Source organism: Hyaena hyaena, unplaced genomic scaffold (genome assembly GCF_003009895.1).
Source record: "Hyaena hyaena isolate Hyena2069 unplaced genomic scaffold, ASM300989v1 scaffold_767, whole genome shotgun sequence".
NCBI classification, from domain to species: Eukaryota; Metazoa; Chordata; class Mammalia; order Carnivora; family Hyaenidae; genus Hyaena; species Hyaena hyaena.
Window position 1 is genome coordinate 647233 of NW_024081397.1, and position 20178 is coordinate 667410.

Consider the following 20178-nt stretch of genomic DNA (forward strand, 5'->3'; position numbering starts at 1 on the left):
AAGCACATACTCACGTCACAGTAAAAATGCTGAAAATCAGAGACAAAGTTTTGGAAGTAGTTGTACGTGGTTAAAATACCGTCCTACAAAAGTTATATCCTTCTTGGAATCTCAGCACATGACCTTATTTGGAAATAAGATATGGTCACACTGGAGTAGAGTAAACTCTGAATCCAGTTTGGGATACACAGGAAGAGCACCCTGTGATGAAGGAGGCCAAGACTCAGGAGATGTATCTACAAGTCAAGGAATCAAGGACTAGTAGCAACACCAGAAGCTAGAAGAAAAGCATAAAACAATTTCCTCCTGGAAACTTCAGAGAGAACATGGGCCTGCCAATACCCTGACATCAGAATTCTCGCTTCCAGTACTGGAGGAGATTCTATTTCTTTTGTTTTAAGTTACTGAGCTCGTAATTGTGACAGCAGCCCTTGGAAAGTAAACAGGAGACAAATGGATTCAAGTACAAAGAAACCCCAACATGATTAACCCCTGACTCTCTATCACAAATAATGGAAGAGGCAGTGGGGTAACATATTCAAAGTGCAGAAAGAAAACTGCCCACCGAGAATTTTATATACAATCAAAACCTCTAAAAATAAACAAAATATGAGAGTATTTATTGCCAGCAGCCCTGCCATACAAGAAATACTAAAGGATGTTCTTCAGGCTGAAAGCAAATGATCCCAGAGAGCATTTCCCACAGAGGAAACAAAAGGGGGTGGAACAAATAATTAGGTAATTATTAAAGACAATATAATTGCACTTGTTCCTTTCCACTCTTAATTGATTTAAAGACTGAATTGTATATAGCACAACAATGTGAATGTACTTAAAGCGACAGAACTATATACTTAAAATGGCTAAAATGTGGGGCACCTGGGTGGCTCAGTAGGTTAAGCATCCAACTCTTGATTTCAGCTTGGGTCATGATCCCAGGGCCATGGGATCAAGCCCTGCACAGGCTCTGAGCCTGCTTAAGACTCTTTCTCTCCCTCTCTCTGTGCCTCACCCCCACTTGCAGCATGCTTTCTCTGTCTCAAAAAAAAAAAAAAAGGTGAAAATGAAAAACTGTGTTATGTATATTTAACCACCACCATCAGAGCAAAACAATTATATAAAATAATATGTATATTACTGTATTATTTGCCCTGTAAAATACAGAAATATATCTGACAACAGAATGAAGAGAGCAGGTGGGAGCAAAGTTGTATTGTAGTAAGGCAATAACATCAAAAGTTTACTCAAACCCACAGGAACAAATGAAGGAAATTAGACAAGGTAATTAAAATGTTAATATAACAAAATCTGTAAATATATCTTTACTCTCCTTTATTCACTCAGCTTATTTAAAAGATACAAAATTATATAAATATAAAATAACTATAACAATGTATTATGGGATTTGTAACATGAACTGAATACATAAAATGGATAGAAATAATATCATAAGCAGGGTAAAGGTAGAACTATGTAGGAGTGGCAGGTCTACATCTCACTGGAATTCAGTGTAAATCTGAAGTAGAGCATCATAATTTAAGATGTACATGGTAAGCCTAGAATAGTAACAAAATGAATTTTTAAAATATAGTAAAAAAATAATTAAAGGAATTCAAATTACACATAAAAAACAATTTACTTAATGCACAAGAAAAGAATGGAAAATGAGAGAAGCAAAGATATGAGGCATACAGGAAACACAAAATAAAATGTGTTATAAATCTAACCATGTCAGTCATAACATTAACTGTGAATGGATTAAGCAAACACCCAAAAGGCAGAGATTGTCAAATGGGAGAAAACAAAACAAAACAGGATCCAACTATATAAAGTCTTAAGGGAATACACTGAAGACTCAAAGATACATGTGTTGAATGTAAAAAGATGTAAAATACAGCATAGAAAAATAATAAGAAAGCTGCAGTGGCTTTGATGGTATCAGACAAAATAAATTTTAAAACAAAAAATGTTAAGAGAGACAGAGGGGCATTTTATAATGATAAAATCCATCAAGTGAATATAATAATAATTATAAACATTTATGCATCTGACAACAAAGACCCAGAATATACAAAGCAAAAGTGGAAAGAATTAAAGTAAGAAATAGAGATTTTAACGATAATTGGAGGCATCAACATCTCACGCCCAATAATAGACAGAACTATGCAGACGATTAACAAGGAAATAAAAGACTTGAAAAACACTGAAAACCAGCTAGACCTAACAGATGTCTTTCTCTGTAGAACACTCAATAGCAGTCCTTTCAAAAGTACATGAGGGGTGCCTAGCTGGCTCAGTGGGTGAAGCATGCAACTCTTGATCTCAGGATTGTGAGTTTGAGCCCCATGCTGGGTGTAGAGATTACTTGAAAATAAAATCTTAAAAAAAAAAAAAAAAAATGAGTACATGAACAATTCTCCAGGACAGACCATATTCTAGGCCATAAAACAAGTCTCAGTAAATTTTAAAAGAAAGGATTTGAATCAAACAAAGTAAATTCTCCGACTATAATGGAATGAAATTAGATCTCAAGAACAAAGAAATCTGAGAAATACGTAAGTAAGCAGAACTTAAACAGCACACTCCTAGATAACGAATGGATCAAAGAATAAGTTACAAGGAAAATTAGAAAATATTTTGAAATGGGTGACAATGAAGAAACAGCACACCAAAACTCAGGGTAGGCAGCTAAAGCAATGGAATTTCTAAAGAGATACAAACTACCAAAACTAACTCAAGAAGAAATGGAAAATCTGAATAGATCTACAGCAAGAGATTTAATTAATAATGTTAAAAAAAATTAACAGCAGAAAAGCTTAAGCCCAAATAACTTTCGTGGTGAATTTCACCAAACCCTTCAATGAGAATTAATAGCAAATATTCACAAATGCATCTCAAAAACAGAAGAGGAGGGAACATTTCCCTACTTATATCTTATGAGGTCAGTATTATCTAATACCAAAACCAGCTAAACACATCATAAAAAAGGAAAATTACAGACCAAAATTTCTTTAAAAAAACCAGTCTAAAAATCCTCAACAAAATGCTAACAAATGAAATCCAACAATATATAAAAAAAGGATAATACAGGGGTGCCTGTGTGGCTCAGTCAGTTAAGTGACCAACTTCATCTCAGGTCATATCTCATGCTTAATGGGTTTGAGCCCTGTGTCAGGCTCTGTGCTGACAGCTTGGAGCCTGGAGCCTGCTTCGGATTCGGTGTCTTCCTCTCTCTCTCTGCCCCTCCCCAAATCATGGTCTGTCTCTCTCAAGGTCTCTTAATAATAATAAATAAATGTTAAAAAATTTTTTAAAAAGGATCATACATTAACCAATTGAGATTTATCCCAGATATGCAAGACTGATTGCAAAATGAACAGATTAGAGGCAGAAGGGAATTTGGTCAACTGGATAAAAGACATCTATGACAGGCCCTCAGCTAACATCACATTTAATGGTGAATGACAAAGCTTTCACCTAAAATGAGGGACAAGACAAGGATGTCTGCTCTTCAGAATTCTATTCAACACTGTATTAGGGATTCTAATTAGTGATTCTAGCCAAGACAATTAGGCAAGGAAGTGAAACAAGAAGTAGTCATATTGATAAGTCAGAAGTTAAACCGCCTGTAACTCCAGGTGGTATGATCTTGTACAATATATTAAAAAATCCTCAGGAATCTACCTGAAACTATTAGAACCCAATAATTTTAAGCAAAGTTGCACGATATAAGAAAATACAAAAATCTACTGTATTTCTGTTTACTTGCAATACAAAGGAGAAAAATGGAACTAAAAAACAAATCCATTTATGCTAACACCAGAAAGTATAAAACACTTCATTCAGATATATTTAACATAAGAAGTGTAAAACTTATACTCTGAAAACTACAAACAAAAAGAATGTTAAAATAAATTAGTGAAGACTTGAATAAACAGAAAGCCCCCCTGCCCTCGCCACCGTTCTCAAGGATCAGAAGACAAGATTGTGAAGATAGCAATAATGCCCAATGTCATCTATAGATTCAATGCAGTCTGTAACAAAATCTCAGGTGGCTTCTTTGAAGAAATCGATGCGTTAATCCTAAAATTCCCCAGGAACTGTAAGGGATCCAGAACAGTCAAAACTACATTAAAAGAAGACAAAGTGGGAGGATTCATACTTCCCAATTTCAAAACTTTGTATAAACATACAGTAACCAAGACAGTGGTACTGGCATACGGACAGACAGGATCAATGGAACAGAACTAAGAGTCCAGAAATAAATATTTTCACTATGGTCAGTTGATTTTTGACAAGGGTGCCAAGACAATTCAATGGGACATGATTAGTCTCGTCAGCCAATGGCACTAGGTATACACCCAAGAAAACCGAAAAGTTATGTCTTCAAAAAACTTAAACACACATTGGGTTCATAGCAGCATTATTCACAATGGCCTCAAAGCAGAAACAACCCCAAATGTCCATCAATTGATAAATAGAAAAACAAAATATGGAATATTATCCAGCCACAGAAAGGAATGAAGTACTGATCTGTGCTGCAGCAAGACCGAACCTCAGAAACGTTAGTCTAAGAAATCAGATACTAAAGACCACGTATTCTATCATTTCATTCACAGGAAATGTCCAAAACAAGCAAATCTAGAGAGACAGAAAAGTAGTTTCGCTGGTTGCCAGGAGCTGAGAGGAAGATGGCCAGCAATGGGGATGGGGCTTCTTTCTGAAGTGATGAAAACATTCTAGAATTACAATGTGATGTTGTGACTTTGTGAATACACTATAAACCAGTAAACTGTATATTCTGTACAGATGACCTATGGTATGCAAATTATACCTCTATTTAAAAAGCAAGTTTCTTGGGGAGCCTGGGTAGCTCATTTAGTTAAGTACCCAACTCTTGATCTCGGCTCAGGTCATGATCTCATGGTTCATGGGATTGAGCCCCATGTCAGACTCAGTGCTGCCTGGGATTGCTTAAGACTCTCTCTCTCTCTCTCTCTCTCTCTCTCTCTCTCTCTCTCTGCTCCTCCCTCTCGCGCTCTCTCTCTAAATAAATAAATAAATGTTAAAAAAAAAAAAAAAAAGCAAGCATCTGGATATTACAAATATTAATCAGATGTGCAAACTTACCAAAATTCTTTTACGGTCCTTTTCTGATAAAAATTTTACTGGTGGGTATTTCTGGGTGAAGCTGTAAAACATGAAGAGATTAGAAAAGTCAAACATCTCCTATGAGGATTTTCTCTACTACCAACAATACAAAGGCTAGACTGTGGAATTATTACTGTCAGCCCCTTTTATCCATTCCAATGAGGCATTAGGAACCAAATAGCTCCTGGCTCATTCGAATTCAAGAAATATGCAGCCTGCTCCTTGTGCAAAATCAGGCTGAGGATCGAGAGTCCATGCTGGAGAAGGGAACATGTACCAACGTACAGGCTATGAGGAGCCAGAGCTAAACACAAAATAAAGGGGGGTGGCAGCATTCTCACAATGCTGTATGGGGATCCGGAAGGAAGAAAGCAGCCGTGTGAAGTCACAGACCCAAAGCAGGGGACTGTGCCTTGCAAGGGTAAGAAATGAAAAAACTAAGCCTGTTTCCTTATTCTGGCCAGTTTCACAACTGCATCATCCCCCCTACACCAGTGACCCTGGACAAGATGACCAGGCATCAACACTCTCTGTCTCTCACAGTCTTCTAATGCCTCTTGCCCCTGGTAAAGGTTCCATGGTCCCCCACCCACAATGATGTTTTGGGAGCAGGGCAGCACAAGTGGCAGATAAAACACCAAATGAGAGTTGATAAATGCAGATTTGAAATATCCATTCTTGAAGTGGTTCAGTTAGGAACAAAAGTGCTTTAAGTAAATTCAAAGAAATCAACTTTACAGTCATTATTTTAATTGGAGAGGTGCCAGGGCATTGTCACATGCCCTCTACATCCCCAGCTGGGATACAGAATGCATTTCCTTAATGGTCGCTGAACTGAACAGAATATGACAGGTCATTAGACAGAAGACATTGAAGCAAGTGTTTCTCATCTCTTGGAAGAGTGGAAACATGCTTAAATTGGAGCTTGGGGCAGGAGGGCTTTCTTTTACAATGTAGATGAATTCCCCTATTAAGAGCTTCCAGATTCTCAAAAGGTCAAGTTCCCCTTGCAGACTACAAAACCAGAAGCAGGCAGGTGGGAGCATCTGAGGGAAGGGGTGAGAGTCCTGGGCTTCTCCCTTACTAGTTCTGTGACCCAGAGCAAGGACCCCAAGAGCTCTGTGAACCTCAGGGCTTCCTGCTCCATCAAGGGGTAACCACAGCACCTCCCCGAGAGGGCTGCCCCAGCAGGGACTGTCTTTACCACAGGTCGCCACAGTGATGGCCGAGTGAATGTTCTCACAGTGGCCGTGGAGCAGGGCAAGTTCCGCCTGCTGGAACACTGGCAGCCTTCAGGGAGCCTGACAGATGTCTTGTTTGTGAAGTGGCACTTCTTGTCATTCCAAATACTTCCTCCATCAGTCAGCTGGAGGGTGGCCAAGCAAACCACAGCACTGGCTACGTGCACCCCTCACATGGGCCCTATTTCCCCTCTTCTCTGAGTGCCTCACATCCACCACTTTGGCCTCAGTCTTAAATTCTGCAGCCAGCCATGTGGCGCATCTGCAATGTCTCTTTCCAGGCCGACCCTCTCCCTACCTGCCCACTGATGCCATTTGTTCTAGAAAGAAAACAGCAAACAGTTCTTACAGGAAATATACTTAAAAGAAATAAAACTGAAGCAAAAACATTAACTGCCTGACACAAGGTCACATGTGAAATACAGACTGATAAACATACTTCAAACACTGTGTGCTAAAATTAAAAAAAAAAGAAAACCGGGGCACCTGAGTGGCTCAGTCGGTTAAGCATCCGACTTTGGCTCAGGTCATAATCTCACAGCTTGTAGGTTCAAGCCCCGCATCAGGCTCTGTACTGACAGCTCAGAGCCTGGAGCCTGTTTCAGATTTAGTGTCTCCCTCTCTCTCTGCCCCTCCCCCACTCGTCTCTGATTCTCTCTGTCTCAAAAATAAACTACAAAAAATAAATAAAAGAAAAAATTTAACAAAAGAAAACATCGGCTGGGCTTCTTGCTTTGTTTTCCTTCAACATGTAGCAACCAAGTTTCAGATTTCATATGTATGATCAAGTCATTAAAAGGTTGGAAAAACTCTCTTATAACCCTCATTTCTTCCTTTTAGAAGCCAGGCACACAAAGCCAGAAGTAAGAGCAAGGGGAAAGCTCCTTTAGGGTCCTCCTCAGTCTTCACTTCACACTGTTTGCCTTCCGGCAGTCACAGATAACAGAGCTAGGGGACTACATGAGGGGAATGAGTAGCAACTCTGATTCGGTCGTGTAAGATGACTGTGTGGTAACTCTGAGGTGACTGCATGAGGTGACTGGGTGGTAACTCTGAGGTAATGACTGTGTGAGATAAACACATGGTAATCTGTGACTGCATAAGGTGACAGCATGGTAACTCTGAGGTCACAGCTGGAGGTAACTGCATGGTAACTGAGGTGACAGTGTGAGGTGGCTCTGATGTGGTGCTAGCTGGGCAACTCCTTCAGCACATCATTCAGTCTTCCCCTGCTGCACTTTCTAAGCATTGGGCAAAGTGGACAAGGAAGAGGCACAGCCTTCTTTAAAGGCTGAAGCAGGTTAAAACCCTATACGGTAGCATATTGGCTCATCCATATATTCATTTATTTGGGAACTTTTTAATGAGTACCTATTCTGTGCCACACACTGAGGATACAGAAGCAAACAAGATAGAAGGCCAAGGCCCTGGCTACATGAAGCCTACAGTTGGCATTTCTGAGTATGAGAGAGACAAGCAAGCAAGGGAGGCAGCATGTAGCAGGAATTGAATAATGGATATTTTCTTAGTCTCCAAAATTAATCCTTTGGTAATTATTCTATGCCATTCCAGACTCTAACCATCCTGTTCATTAAAGTAGCAATGGTAAGAAGTGCTTTCACTTAGAATTTAAATTCTCATATGACTTGCTATCTATTCACAGAAAATTTAAAGATATGGAGATGAAATTAAACAAATGGCAGGCAATCCAACTGTTAAGAAAGGGGGGGGGCACATAGTAAAGAAGAGAAAAAAAACCTCACACAACCCACTTACTCAGCCTTCTCGAAGAGAACTATCTCCATTTCTTCCCTTGTATGAATATAATCTTTACCTTTCAAAAATATCCTTAACTATTCTGGGGGTCCCTGTGCCCCCAAGTGAGAAGCCCACAACATCAAGACAATGTAGTTCAGTTACATTCTTATCTTGCTCATGTCAAGATGGGTGTTTGATCATTCTTACCACACAAATCAGTCAAGAAAATAAAACCCAACAGAGCTCCGTCAATTTCTACCACAAAGTCCTGTCGGTACTTGACTTTCTAACACACACAATAACTCGGCCTCATCTGCTGCCTGACTTGCTTACCAACCTGGAGAAAAAAACCGGTTTAGGATGAGTAACTAGTAAAGCAGCCCCAAGAGGCAAATGCTTGACCTCTGCACCTGTCTTAAAGCGGGCTCTCACAGCTTGAAAAGAATGAGTTACTGGTACATCCTTCAAGATTGCATTCATACTCATGCTTCTCTTTTCTATTTAAAAAACACAAAGAACATCACAAAAGTATCAAAAGGAATCATAAAATTCTATTTCAGGAGATCTTGTGTGTAAGTCATTGCCTTAGGGAAGTGTTATACAATTGATTCACATTGTAAATAAACATTACTCTTGAAAGAAAATTATCACTGGTGGACTTTTTGGTGGGGGGGGGGCAACATAAAACCTGGTTGGTTATTTCTTAGCATAAGCAATTTTAAGTTTCAGTTAAAATCTCTCAAATTATACCAATCCTATTGAAGGCAGAATTTCTGGCTCCCATCCAGTTAAACATTACAAGTAGCATAATTTCAGCCCAAATCACAGCAAGAAAAATTTAAAGGACAAATAACAACTTTATATGACCAGCTTAATCTGTTGAAAAATAACAACTTTTAGTCCAGCAAGAGTTGAAATTAATAGTTCATCAGACTGCATATAAACTATCAATTGAGGACAATGAAGAAAGTGAAATAACTTATTTAGTGTGATGACTCTTCACCCTATTTCTCTGTGATCATTTACCGCAAACAGGGAAATCAAAGAAAAAATTGCTCTCTATTTCTTCTTTTATGAATCTGGGCTGATAAAGTTTCATACAATGCTGATGCATATCATCCAAACTTATGCCAAGATAAGGAAAACTAATAACGTCAATGTTTTCATTTTTCTTTTTTAAACCTCTGAAATCCCACCTGTTACTCTGGATACAGTTTTCCAGATAAACTCAAGGGAAAAGTTCCAGTGCCTGGAGCTCCAATGTTTTAGAGAGAGAGAGAGGATATGGGCACAACAGAGCCACACGTGGCAAGACAAAGAGTAAGAAGCAACTTGCTCTGGAATCTGATTCAAATAAGTTCCCACCATATTATATAACTCTTCCCTCCCAGCCACTTCACCTAGAATCAATTCTGGAACCTTCCTGAGGTACAGGGACAAGCAAGTAAGAGACCCCTAATTTCTTACGGTACTTACATACAGTACTGGGTTTTAGACCTTCCAGCTTTTTCTTTCTTCTTTTGGAATTCCCTCAGACTAATCAGTATACGCTAGAAACCATCTGATCATGTTGCATAACTTAAAAGAAAGTAAGGCTTAGCCTCAACTTGTATGCCATGAATTTTCAGGAACGGAGAAATTCATAGGGTTTGGAAAAGGAAGATTTCAACATACCTAAATCCTGTTTTCTTCTAATGTTTGCAATATTTGAGTATTATATTCAAATCAGGATTAAAAACCGATACCAAAACATTTATGTGGATATTTGTTTAGATACCAGGGTTTGTAGAAATCGAACTGACAGAGGATAACAGAGAAGGATTTTCAGTGTAGGACCTGTGTGGCTGAGCTTCAGGAAGATTCCTGAAACAATAACTTTACTGAAATAATTTTTTTTCCTAGAGAGAATCCACAGCTTTCATCAGAAATAGTTTGTAAAAAGCAAAATAAAATAAAGGTTTAAAAACACTGCATCAAATTTTACAGTAAACATCTACCTTCTCAGAGAAAAGTTCTTGTGTTGAAAGCACCTAATAACTCTCATATTATAAAATTACACAGTTGAAAAAAAAAGAATTACAGAAGATGAACTTTTATCAGATACTGACCTTCTAAAGTCAGTAAATAGAAGGATTTTCCTTAAAAAAATTGCACATACCTTTTTTCCAAATCTCTGATTTTCTCTCTTAGTGGTTCAACAATCTAAAACAAAAATAGCCAAAATCATTTTTGAAGCAAAGACAGTTCTCCACCACTTTCACCCTTTCTGATGTTCCACACAGGCACCATGTAAAACAAAACTGATTTTAATTTCTTCTATTATCCACTTCCAGTATGAAATTAAATTAGACCATTTGAATCACAATGGTTAAGAATGAGATGATAAACTGCGTGTTGAACTCTTCTTCCAGAGACACTTAAGTCTCTCTGAGAAAATTAACTTTTTACTTTCCTTACTTATGAGCAAAGTGGTTGAGGCTCACAAAAACAGATCAACAGCACCCATTTCTTTTTAGGAACTAAAGAATCTCCTAAATGCTGCCCAGAAGGTAACCTCTTGTTTCTGCACATCATCTCCACGTCATCTGCTCAGCACATTAATGAATGGCTGTGAGCTGACCCACAATGCTGTGTTTTAACACTGGGAGCTCGGACAGAAGGACAATCCAAAGGCTTCCCAAGGACTGTGACCTCTGGCTTCAAACACAGAAGGGACTCTCCATCCCCTCCCACAGCCCACGTCACACTAGCATACCTATATCTACAATTATTTGACTAACAGTACAAGCAATTCTTTTTAAGTAGAAGGTATATAAATCAACCCAGAGGAGCTAGGTTTCACAGAGGTAGGAGTGTGGCTTCCTCCATCTGTGCCTGTGGACCCCCTCTGTGTTCCCAGAGTCTCAGCATCTGAGTTGGGCTGGTTTCCCTTTCAGCATCTGCTCTGGCGCTTGCCTACATCCCTGATGAAGGTACTCACTTCCCTCTCTCTAAGAAATTCTGGAAGGTCACTTGAAAGTCCTAACAAACTTTGAAGCCCATTTTGCCTCTGAGTAGGAATTTAGTACATCACACCTTGATAAAACAAACACACACAGGGATGCATCCACAGCGTAACAGACAGAAAGGCTCCTCTAAATAAGGGGGTAAATTTTGGATATGTTTTCCAAATTGTGTATTAGCAGCAAGCTGCCACACTAAAGATAGGGGCACAAGTGAAGGAACTGATATTGACAAATATAACAGAAAAAATAGAAACAAAATATGGAAAGGAACTAACCTCTTCAATCTTGCTCTCGATTTTGAGTTCACCATTCTCCTGCATAGACCTGTTGAGCAGAAAGCTACGAAACTGAGATCCACTGAACGGCTGGATGACCTCTAGATTTATTTGTGAACAAAGCACAATACACACCAAAGTCTGCAGACCATCCCACCGCTCCCCTTCCCAAACAGCAATCCCAGGCTCCTGTTCCCTCCAGAAGAGGGTGCACCAGAGGAACGGAAGACAATAGAGGAGAAGAAATCTCAAATTCATCTCACCCCCTCACCTCTACCTCACAAGGGTTGTTTCTACGCAACTAAAATCTCACTTGCACGTTACACCAAACATGGGATTATAAATTAGAGGCAGGAAGTGTGTCTATAGGGGTCCAAGTCTCTCAGCTGGGTTTTCCTGGGGTTTTAATGCAAAATGGAGCTTTTCCAAGTAAAAAAACAGAGTTCCTTTAAATGGGATCTGAGCACCCCTCCTAGTCACACACAGAAGCCTTTGTCAGGAGACACTCCTGCCCTGGCGGTGGGAATCAGATAAACACTGCCCCACCGGCCTTGCAAAATCTACTCAATATGAAAAGCCTGGTGGGGACACAGCAACCCTTTACCCTAGTAGCCGCCTGCAGGGACATTCAACATTCCAAGCTCACTGCGACACCGCAATTGTGGCTGCTGCTCTTTTATTTTCACTACCAAGAAGTACAGAGTGCAGCAAATTTTTCTCTAAACGTAAAACTGCACTAGCAGTGCCAAATTTGTTTTTATAATGAATGCTTGTTACTTTTTTTTTTTTTTGGAATATAAACACAAGGGTTTTACTCTTCTGAGTGTCCCTCTTACATTTATCATGAAGCACAAATAATGCACACTCAGCCGGAAGGCTCCTGGGGCCTAATCCTGAGGTAAACAGATGGCCTCAGCCTTCATGGTCTGCTCCCAGGGCCAATGGCCAGCCCGTTTCCCTAAGATGGCCTCTTTTTCAAAAGGCTTTGGGAAAGTACGCCCCCTGTATGCTTGCTCAAGCTACCCTGAAACACAATGTACATGTTAGCAGTGTAAAAGCCAGGGTCAACCCTTTACTGTGCACAGAAGGAGGAAAGGGGCCCTGAGGTGGGCAATGCAGGGAAGCCAACCAGTAAAAATGGGTAAGCAGTAAAATCAGATGTATTCCTCGAGAATATAAGAAAAAAGACAAGGCTCAGATGTGCGAATAGCAAAAAGACTCCGTTTCATTTTATAAATATTCTTCAATTAGCCATGACATCTCCAGTTTACATGGAATAACTGAAATGCATCTATAAAACCCCACAACATCCAGGTCATTAAAAAGAGTTACCTCATATTAACGAAGTTGCCCCAAACAGCTGTAAGGGAAGGAAGAAGAAAATAGGTCAATATTTAACTTCGTGACATTCAAGAATTCCAACTAACAGAATTTTAATATTTAACCAATATTTTCAAGTATACTAAGAAATCTCAATCACAGCTCATAAAGGCAACAAAATGCACACTTTTAAAGGACGTAAGTGAAAAGGGATCCTATACCTCTCTTTAATTCTAGAATACCTCTTGTAGGGTCTGGAGTTCAACTGTGCTTGTGTTTTGATAAACAGTATGTCCTCAACAAAAGGTTGAGGAAAGCCAGTCAGGAGAATCAAAGAACTGCATGCCTGAAAGATCCCAGGGCTCGGTCCAACCTTTCCCTTTAAATCTCTATGAAACCAAAACCCAGAGAAGTTAAATAATGGCCCGATGCCATGGCTTGACTTCACCTGGAAGTCCATCATTTCGCAGCACTTATAGTTTCTTGTCGGCTGGCCTGCCTCCTTGATTATAGACACCTCGAGGGCGAGTTATCATGCGTACACAGCTGGTGCTCAGTAAATGTGCATAAATCAGCCCCAGCTGTATCAGTGAACTTTTGCCATGGCTGACTTTAAAAACATACTACTAGACTGTGAGCAAACATGAAGTTATGGAAAAGAGGATTATTTAATAAAGAAAACTTTTCCGTGAATGAATGGTTCGAAGATTTTGCACGCAGTCCTATTTGGCTCTTATGTAGTCACTCCCCAAATGATGAAGGCCTCCTAAGGGCCAGGCGCTCTTAGGTGCTGGGGAAAGAGAGAGGGCAAAGACAAAGGCCCTGCCCATCTCGGGGATGGTGATTCTGTGAGCTAGGGAAGACATGAAGATTAGTACCTACTCTGAGGCACCTTCTTATTGTCATCTTCTGGTACATAGGAGGGTTTAATAAATATTTACAGAATAGGACTTAATTTCCAAAATCACATTTTGCTGATTCCATCAAAGGAGATAAGCAACTAATACAAAAGACAGTGATAACTAAGAGTGGCAAAAACAAGAAACGGGAGAAATTAAAATAAGTCCATACCACAGTCCTTATTCAGTAAAAAAAAGAATGCTTTTACCTTTGGACCATGTGATCTTACTTTTGAGTATTATCCTCAGGATATACATATATAAACAGGAAAGTTGCTTTCACAAATCATGGCTTTATTTATACTAAAAAGGGGGAGGGAGATAAATTATCTGATAATTGGAGAACTACTATATAAATTATGATACAGCCATTCAATGAAATCAGAAAGCTGTAAAATATCACTATTATCAAGCAGAGAAGAAATAACACGTTTTGGCAAGGATGTGGAGAAAAGGGAACTATCATCCACTGTTGGTGGGAATGTAAACTGGTGCAGCCACTATGGAAAACAGTTAAGAGGTTCCTCCAAAAATTAAAAATAGAAATACCATATGATCCAGCAATTCCCTTTCTAGGTATTTATCTCAAGGAAACAAAAACACTAACTGGAAGAGATATGCATTCCCACATTCACTGCAGCATTACTGACAATAGCCAGGACACAGACACAACCCAAATGCCCATCAATAGGATATTATTCAGCCATAAAAAGGAAACCCTGTCTCTTGAGGTAACATGGATGGACTTTGAGTGCATTATATGCTAAGTGAAATAAGTCAGACAAATACTGCATGATCTCACCTATATGTGGAATGTTAAAGCAGCACAAAACAAAAAAATCCAAGTTCATAGATACAGAGAATACATTAGTGGTTGCCAGAGGTGAGCAGGTAGGTATCGGTGAAATGGGTGAAGGTAGTCAAAATAAAAAAGTCCTACAGATGTCATTTAGAGCATGGTGACTATAGTTAATAATATTGTATTGCATAAGTGAAAGTTGCTAAGAATAAATCTTCAAAGCTCTCACCACACACACACGTGTAAATATGTGATGTAATGGATGGTAACTAGACTTATATAATATATGCTATGCATATATAGTGTAGCATATATATATATTAACTTATATAATATGTGCTAATACATTCTATGCTGTTATGTTACTAAACTGATACTATATGTTACATGTCAGTTATATCTCAATTAAAAATATAATTATGAAAATACATTGTAACATGGCAACACAGTTATGACAATTTCAAATAAGAAAATATGTATGCAGTTTGACTTCCACTACTAAAAACCACAGCCAGCCGACAAAATTGGTGCCTGCAGATGTGGAGGGCTAGACCTTGTGCATAATTTCACCTGTATGGTGAAGGGAGGACCCCAAGAGAGGCGGGCCAGAGGAGGAGGTGATGCTCAGTGGGCAAGAAGCAGTAATGGTCCACATGGAACCACAAGGGGAAACAGCCTGACCCCACTCATGCAGGAAAAGGTTGAACCCCAGCCACCCACAAGATGATGGAGAACTGACCCAGATCACAAACAGTGCTACAAAGATGGGGCAGTGGGGAGAAACGGCATGCCCACAAACCACAGTAGGAGAGGACAGTCATCAGCATAAATATAGGTCCCTTTTTAAAAATGTAAACATGTAGGGGCATCTGGGGGTCTCCGTGAGCTAAGCATCCAACTCTTGATTTTGGCTCAGGTCATGATCTCATGATTTGTGAGATCGAGCCCCAAGTTGGGGTCTGCATTGACAGTGCAGAGCCTGCGTGGTATTTTCTTTCTCCCTCTCTTTCAGCCCCTACCCTGCTTGTGCTCTCTCTCAAAACAAATAAATAAGCATTTTTTTTAATGCAAGCATTTATGTATTGAGCCCCTGCTAGAAGCCAAGCACTGTATGAGTCTTGAAGCAAATGTTCCTAATTCATGGTGCCCATTTGACTGAAAAGGTTCTCTGGGACCTAACAATGGCTAAGAATTAGCAGGAGGGCAGGGAGAGAGTGGAGTGAGGGTCTGTCTTCTCCAGTCTCAAGGGATCAAATCTGGCTTCCCAGAGCCTGTGAGGCCCTACAGGGTCTACATCTCAGATCTCCTGAATCAGAATCTCTGAAGAGGAGTCTGGGCATTGTATTTTTTCCAGTGCCCCCTGGGGAAGGTAGAGAGCCTGCACCCTAAGGGATCTGGTGACCTGGGACAGCCATACCTCACCTCTGTTCACCCTATCTGCTTATACAGTTCCAGGCTCAAGCCACTCTGATCCCTTGTAATTTCTCCAATGTGCCAAGGCTGTTCCTCCTGCCTCAGGGCCTTTGAACTTACTCTTCTCCCAAATGCCTCTTTAATTTGCCTCCTTCAGTTCATCCAGGTATCAGCTCAAGTTACCTTCTCAGTGAGGTCTTCCTGACCAGTCTACTAATAGTGTTCCCCCCTCTTTCCTCCCTCCCATACTCAGCCTGCTTTCTTTTTCTTCATAGCACTTATCACCAGACAATATACTCAATGTATCTATCTATAAATCTATGTGCTTATAGGTTTCCAGCCAGGAAATGGAAGCTCCAAGACAGCAAAGCCAGTTTCACTCACTACTCTCCTCTAGGATTCTGAGATGCTTCCACCTAATATTCAGTGCTCACTGCATATTTGCTGAAAGAACAAAGGAGAAGCTCTCCCAAAGGACTGGGAATCACAGCTCTAAGGCAGGAGTTGTTGGCAAACTTCTTCTGTAACGGGGCAGAGAATAAATATTTTAGGCTTTGTGGGCCAGAGGCTCTCTGAAGCCACTACTCAACTCTGCCACTGCAGTGTGGGCAGTCACAGATAATTCGTAGAAGCGTGACTGTGCTCCCACGCAACTTCTTTCAAGGACGTGGAAATGTGAATTTCATATGTGATGAAATAGCAGTCCTTTTTTTGCCTTTTTTTCAACCGTGTAAAAATTGTTAAAGCCTTCTCAGCTCAAGGGTGGGCTGGATTTGGCTCGCAGGCAGTTTATCACTCCCTGCTCTAAGAGATACCAGGATGGCTAGGTGCCATCCCAGTGCTGGCGCTCCTGTTCTTGCAGGGAAAAGCTACCTACGCATATGCACACCAGAGAGGTGAAGACTGCCATCGACCCAGTCCTGGGGAGCGGAGCAGGGGTAAGAGGTCAGTGAACCCTGAAGATGCGGGCTGCATCCAGGCAGGGACGTCTACTGGCCTCTGCAGGGGAGGCCTCAAAGGAAGGGGCAGGGGCCAAGGGTAGCAGAAATACCCTGGGGAGGGAAAGACGAAGGTGTAGGTCACAAGGTCCATGAGGGTTTTCCTGACAAGCTCCTTATGGGGATTTTCTGCTAATGAACCAAATCGGGCACCTCTGGGTCCCCTTCCTAGCATTCCAAGACAGCGGGGCTCTGGTTAGTGGGTGATCAGCTCAGAGTGTGATGCAGGCCTAAGAGGAAGCAGGGGCGTGAGGGGCAGACTGGTGGAGAATGCAGAGGACAGGAGGGGATGGGCGGCGTAGCGGCGTATCAGGGAGGGGTGAGGCAACAGAACACCAGAGGCGACAGTGCTCGGGATTTGCTTATACACCCTTGGGAGCATCCTGGAGTGACCCAGGCTAAACTTGTCCACTAGGCGAGTAGAAACAGAGGCCCGGAGCCGGGAAGGCCAGCACCAGCCAGAGGTGCAGGCAGGACGCCTGCCTGTGACTCGAATGTCAGAGGTTCCAGAGAACGGGGCACTGACTGCTGCACACAGCCACGTGGTGGCCACAGCCCTGGGGACCTCATGACAAGGCTCAGGCCTGTGACCGGGAAGCGCGGTAATGCCAGTACCTCCACCGGCTGCCCCACACCGGCCTTCCCTGTTCATTGCTCCCAGTCACAGGGCCATGCTCTCAGCTCCATTCCACAGCTGAAGATGGGAGCCACAAGGGCTCACAGGGGCCTTGCTCGAGGTCACCAGGCCAGGGACAGCCCTCGCTCTGCCAGAACCTCCCAGCGTGAGGCCTCTTTCTCCAGCCCCAGAGTCAAGCCCCATCTCTAGTGAAAAAGACACCTTGACTTTGGTTTTCTCTTGTCTTGTCCTCTGAGCTAAACCCCACCCTAAAGCCCCCGTGTGTGGCATGTGCTCCAGCTAAAATAGTACCACTGAGGTCATGGCGTCCTGAGGGCGGCAACAAAGCCCACGTGAGTGCTGAGGATGCTCCGCGTGTCGGCAGAGTGAGCAGCAATTCCCGTCCCTGTTTGCTCAGGTCAAGAAAACTCTAAGTTAGAGGCCCATTGAATCAGAAACCTGGTACAAGTACCGGGCACCTGGAGCTCATATGAAATGAGTATTATTGGCAGAGGAAGTTCCAGCCAAGCTGAAGTACATCTACACTGCTGCACGCATTCTGCTGTGACTCTGTTTACTGTTCCTCTCAAGGTTTTCTGAGCGTGTTAACTACAACAGAACGCCTCGTCTGAGCTGTGACTCACTCCGTGCCGAGTGCTCACTCCAAAGCTGTATGGTGTCATTGTTTTTTACCCAGTGCCTCCCTGGTAGCAGTATAAAACCTGTCCAAAAATTCCTGGACAAGCCTCCTGTTGGGGGGTGGGGTCTGTGCATCCTCCCCTTGAACCTGTGGACTTGTGACCAGCTCCAGCACAGGGGAGGACAGAAGTGATGCAGTATGGCTTTTGGAGCTGATCATAAACAGCGTGCACTTCTGCCGAGAGTGCTGGCACCCTGGCTCTGGGGGCCCTGGGCCACTGTGGAAGAGGCCTGATCGCCCTACAGGTAGGCAGGTCACCTGCCGGTGCTAACAGCCAGTCCTAGCTGAGCCCATCCTCAGAGGCAAAGGCGTGCCAGCAAAGAAGCCTCCAGGAAGTAGATTCTCCAGCCCCAGCTGTTTGAGCCATCCCAACTGAGGTTCCAGACACTGTGAAACAGAGAATGGCCATCTACATTTCAAATTCCCAACCCACTGCTTTATTACGTAAGCATATAAAATAATTGCTATTTTATACCACTATGTGTTGAAGTAACAGGTTACTTAAGCAGCAAAACACAAGTAGAAATGAAACAGACAAGTATGTCCCCAGCCGATGAGGCAGACTTCAAGTCAACCCATGATACAGGGCTTAATTCCTCACCACTGGATATGGTCCCTACCAAGTGCATGTGCACCCTTCCCCAGATCCAAGGCACAGCTTTGCACAGACTCATCGCCTTGGTAAAACCCTGGGTCGGGGCTGCAGTCGTGGGGAAACCCTCCCTCCCCAACCATCCAGGCTGTCCGCCTCCACCTGAACAAAACATTAACTGTGCCAAGGAAAGACGCACCCTTGCTCACAAGAATGAACCTCAACGATCCTAGTACCAGAACACAGCAACTATCTGACCCCCTTGGGTAAGCTTTTTTTCAAACCCGGTTAGAATATGCACTACTTTTTCTTTTATGCATTACTCTCATAATAAGAAAAGTATTAAAGAGTTGTTTAAATGGATCAGAAGGTTCAAATTAGGAGATACTCTTCTGTTTTTAATTCATCAAATAAGAAAGGGGGATGTGCAGAAAGAGGGAGATTCTCCAGTTCCCACTAAATGCAATTTGGTGTTCGGGGTTAGGCAGCGTCCTACGTCGAAGGGGAGCAGTCACTGAATGGGGATCCTTGCCTCTTGCCTGACCTGAAGGAGCCTAGGTCCAAACAATGAACGCTGGGCAGCCGGCCTGGCCTGTCACTGTCTGAAGCAGTTATACAGGATGAAAACTGCCCAAGAGGAAAAGGCTACTTTGCCGAGCAGACCCCAGTAACTGGCAGGTGTCACAGGCCTCTGGAGGGCACCTGCTTGTGGGACCCCCCTGCGACACTAGCCCTCTTCTGGGCCCTCCCCAAGGCCAGGCTGCAGGGACAGCACCTTCTAGAGCCTGCCCTGAGTTCCCTGCAGTCTCGGCCGGCAGGTCCCGAACTTCAGCTGTAAAACACTTGAAGTGACTCAGATCTCCTCACAGGCTTACCTAATAAAAGCGTACCAACATTCCCATGGGAAAAAAATTTGCCCCAAGAAGTTCCTTTTTTTTACAAAGTGGTTAAAAAGGCAAGAAACCCTGGGCTTTGCAGAGGACATCTAGTCCTCTAAAGAGTATTTAAACTGTAAAAATGTCGATATTAAGCGAGAATAGAAACTTATTAGAACCAATATTTTTTACCTTTTAAAAACTATATACATGTTTAAAACTAATGCAAGTGTATTCACAGAAGACTTTATACTTTTCTATTAATTTCTACAACTTGCAAGAAGAAAGTGTGAAATATGTTTTTAGGTCTGGAAGGAACATTGAGTTGCTTCTCTCCCTTCCAGGTAGGGCAGCATCACAGCCTACAAAGCACAGGGTGGCCTATTAAATTATCCCAAACTGGTAAGTGAGAAAAACCTGAAATCCAAAACTATGGACTCAATTATCATCTCATGAAACTACTACTCTGTTTTAAAATCCTGGATAAGGGGTGGCTGGGTGGCTCAGTTGGTTAAGCATCCGACTTCAGCTCAGGT

The 20178-nt window shown here is 41.9% G+C and overlaps 1 protein-coding gene across 4 annotated transcripts in view; it reads right to left on the minus strand.

The window, feature by feature from the left end:
• The window catches only part of UXS1 (UDP-glucuronate decarboxylase 1), a 92724-nt gene that overhangs the window by 53190 nt on the left and 19356 nt on the right, over positions 1-20178 (minus strand). For 2 of the 4 annotated variants that reach the window (XM_039218464.1, XM_039218465.1), the window contains exons 2-5: positions 12763-12790; positions 11431-11479; positions 10309-10352; positions 5131-5191 (exon numbers count right to left, since the gene is read on the minus strand). In XM_039218464.1, the coding sequence (XP_039074395.1) occupies positions 5131-5191; positions 10309-10352; positions 11431-11479; positions 12763-12790 (182 nt within the window). Of the gene's footprint in view, positions 1-5130; positions 5192-10308; positions 10353-11430; positions 11495-12762; positions 12791-20178 lie in introns of all 4 variants that reach the window. The other 2 variants (XM_039218463.1, XM_039218466.1) reach the window with 2 other exon arrangements.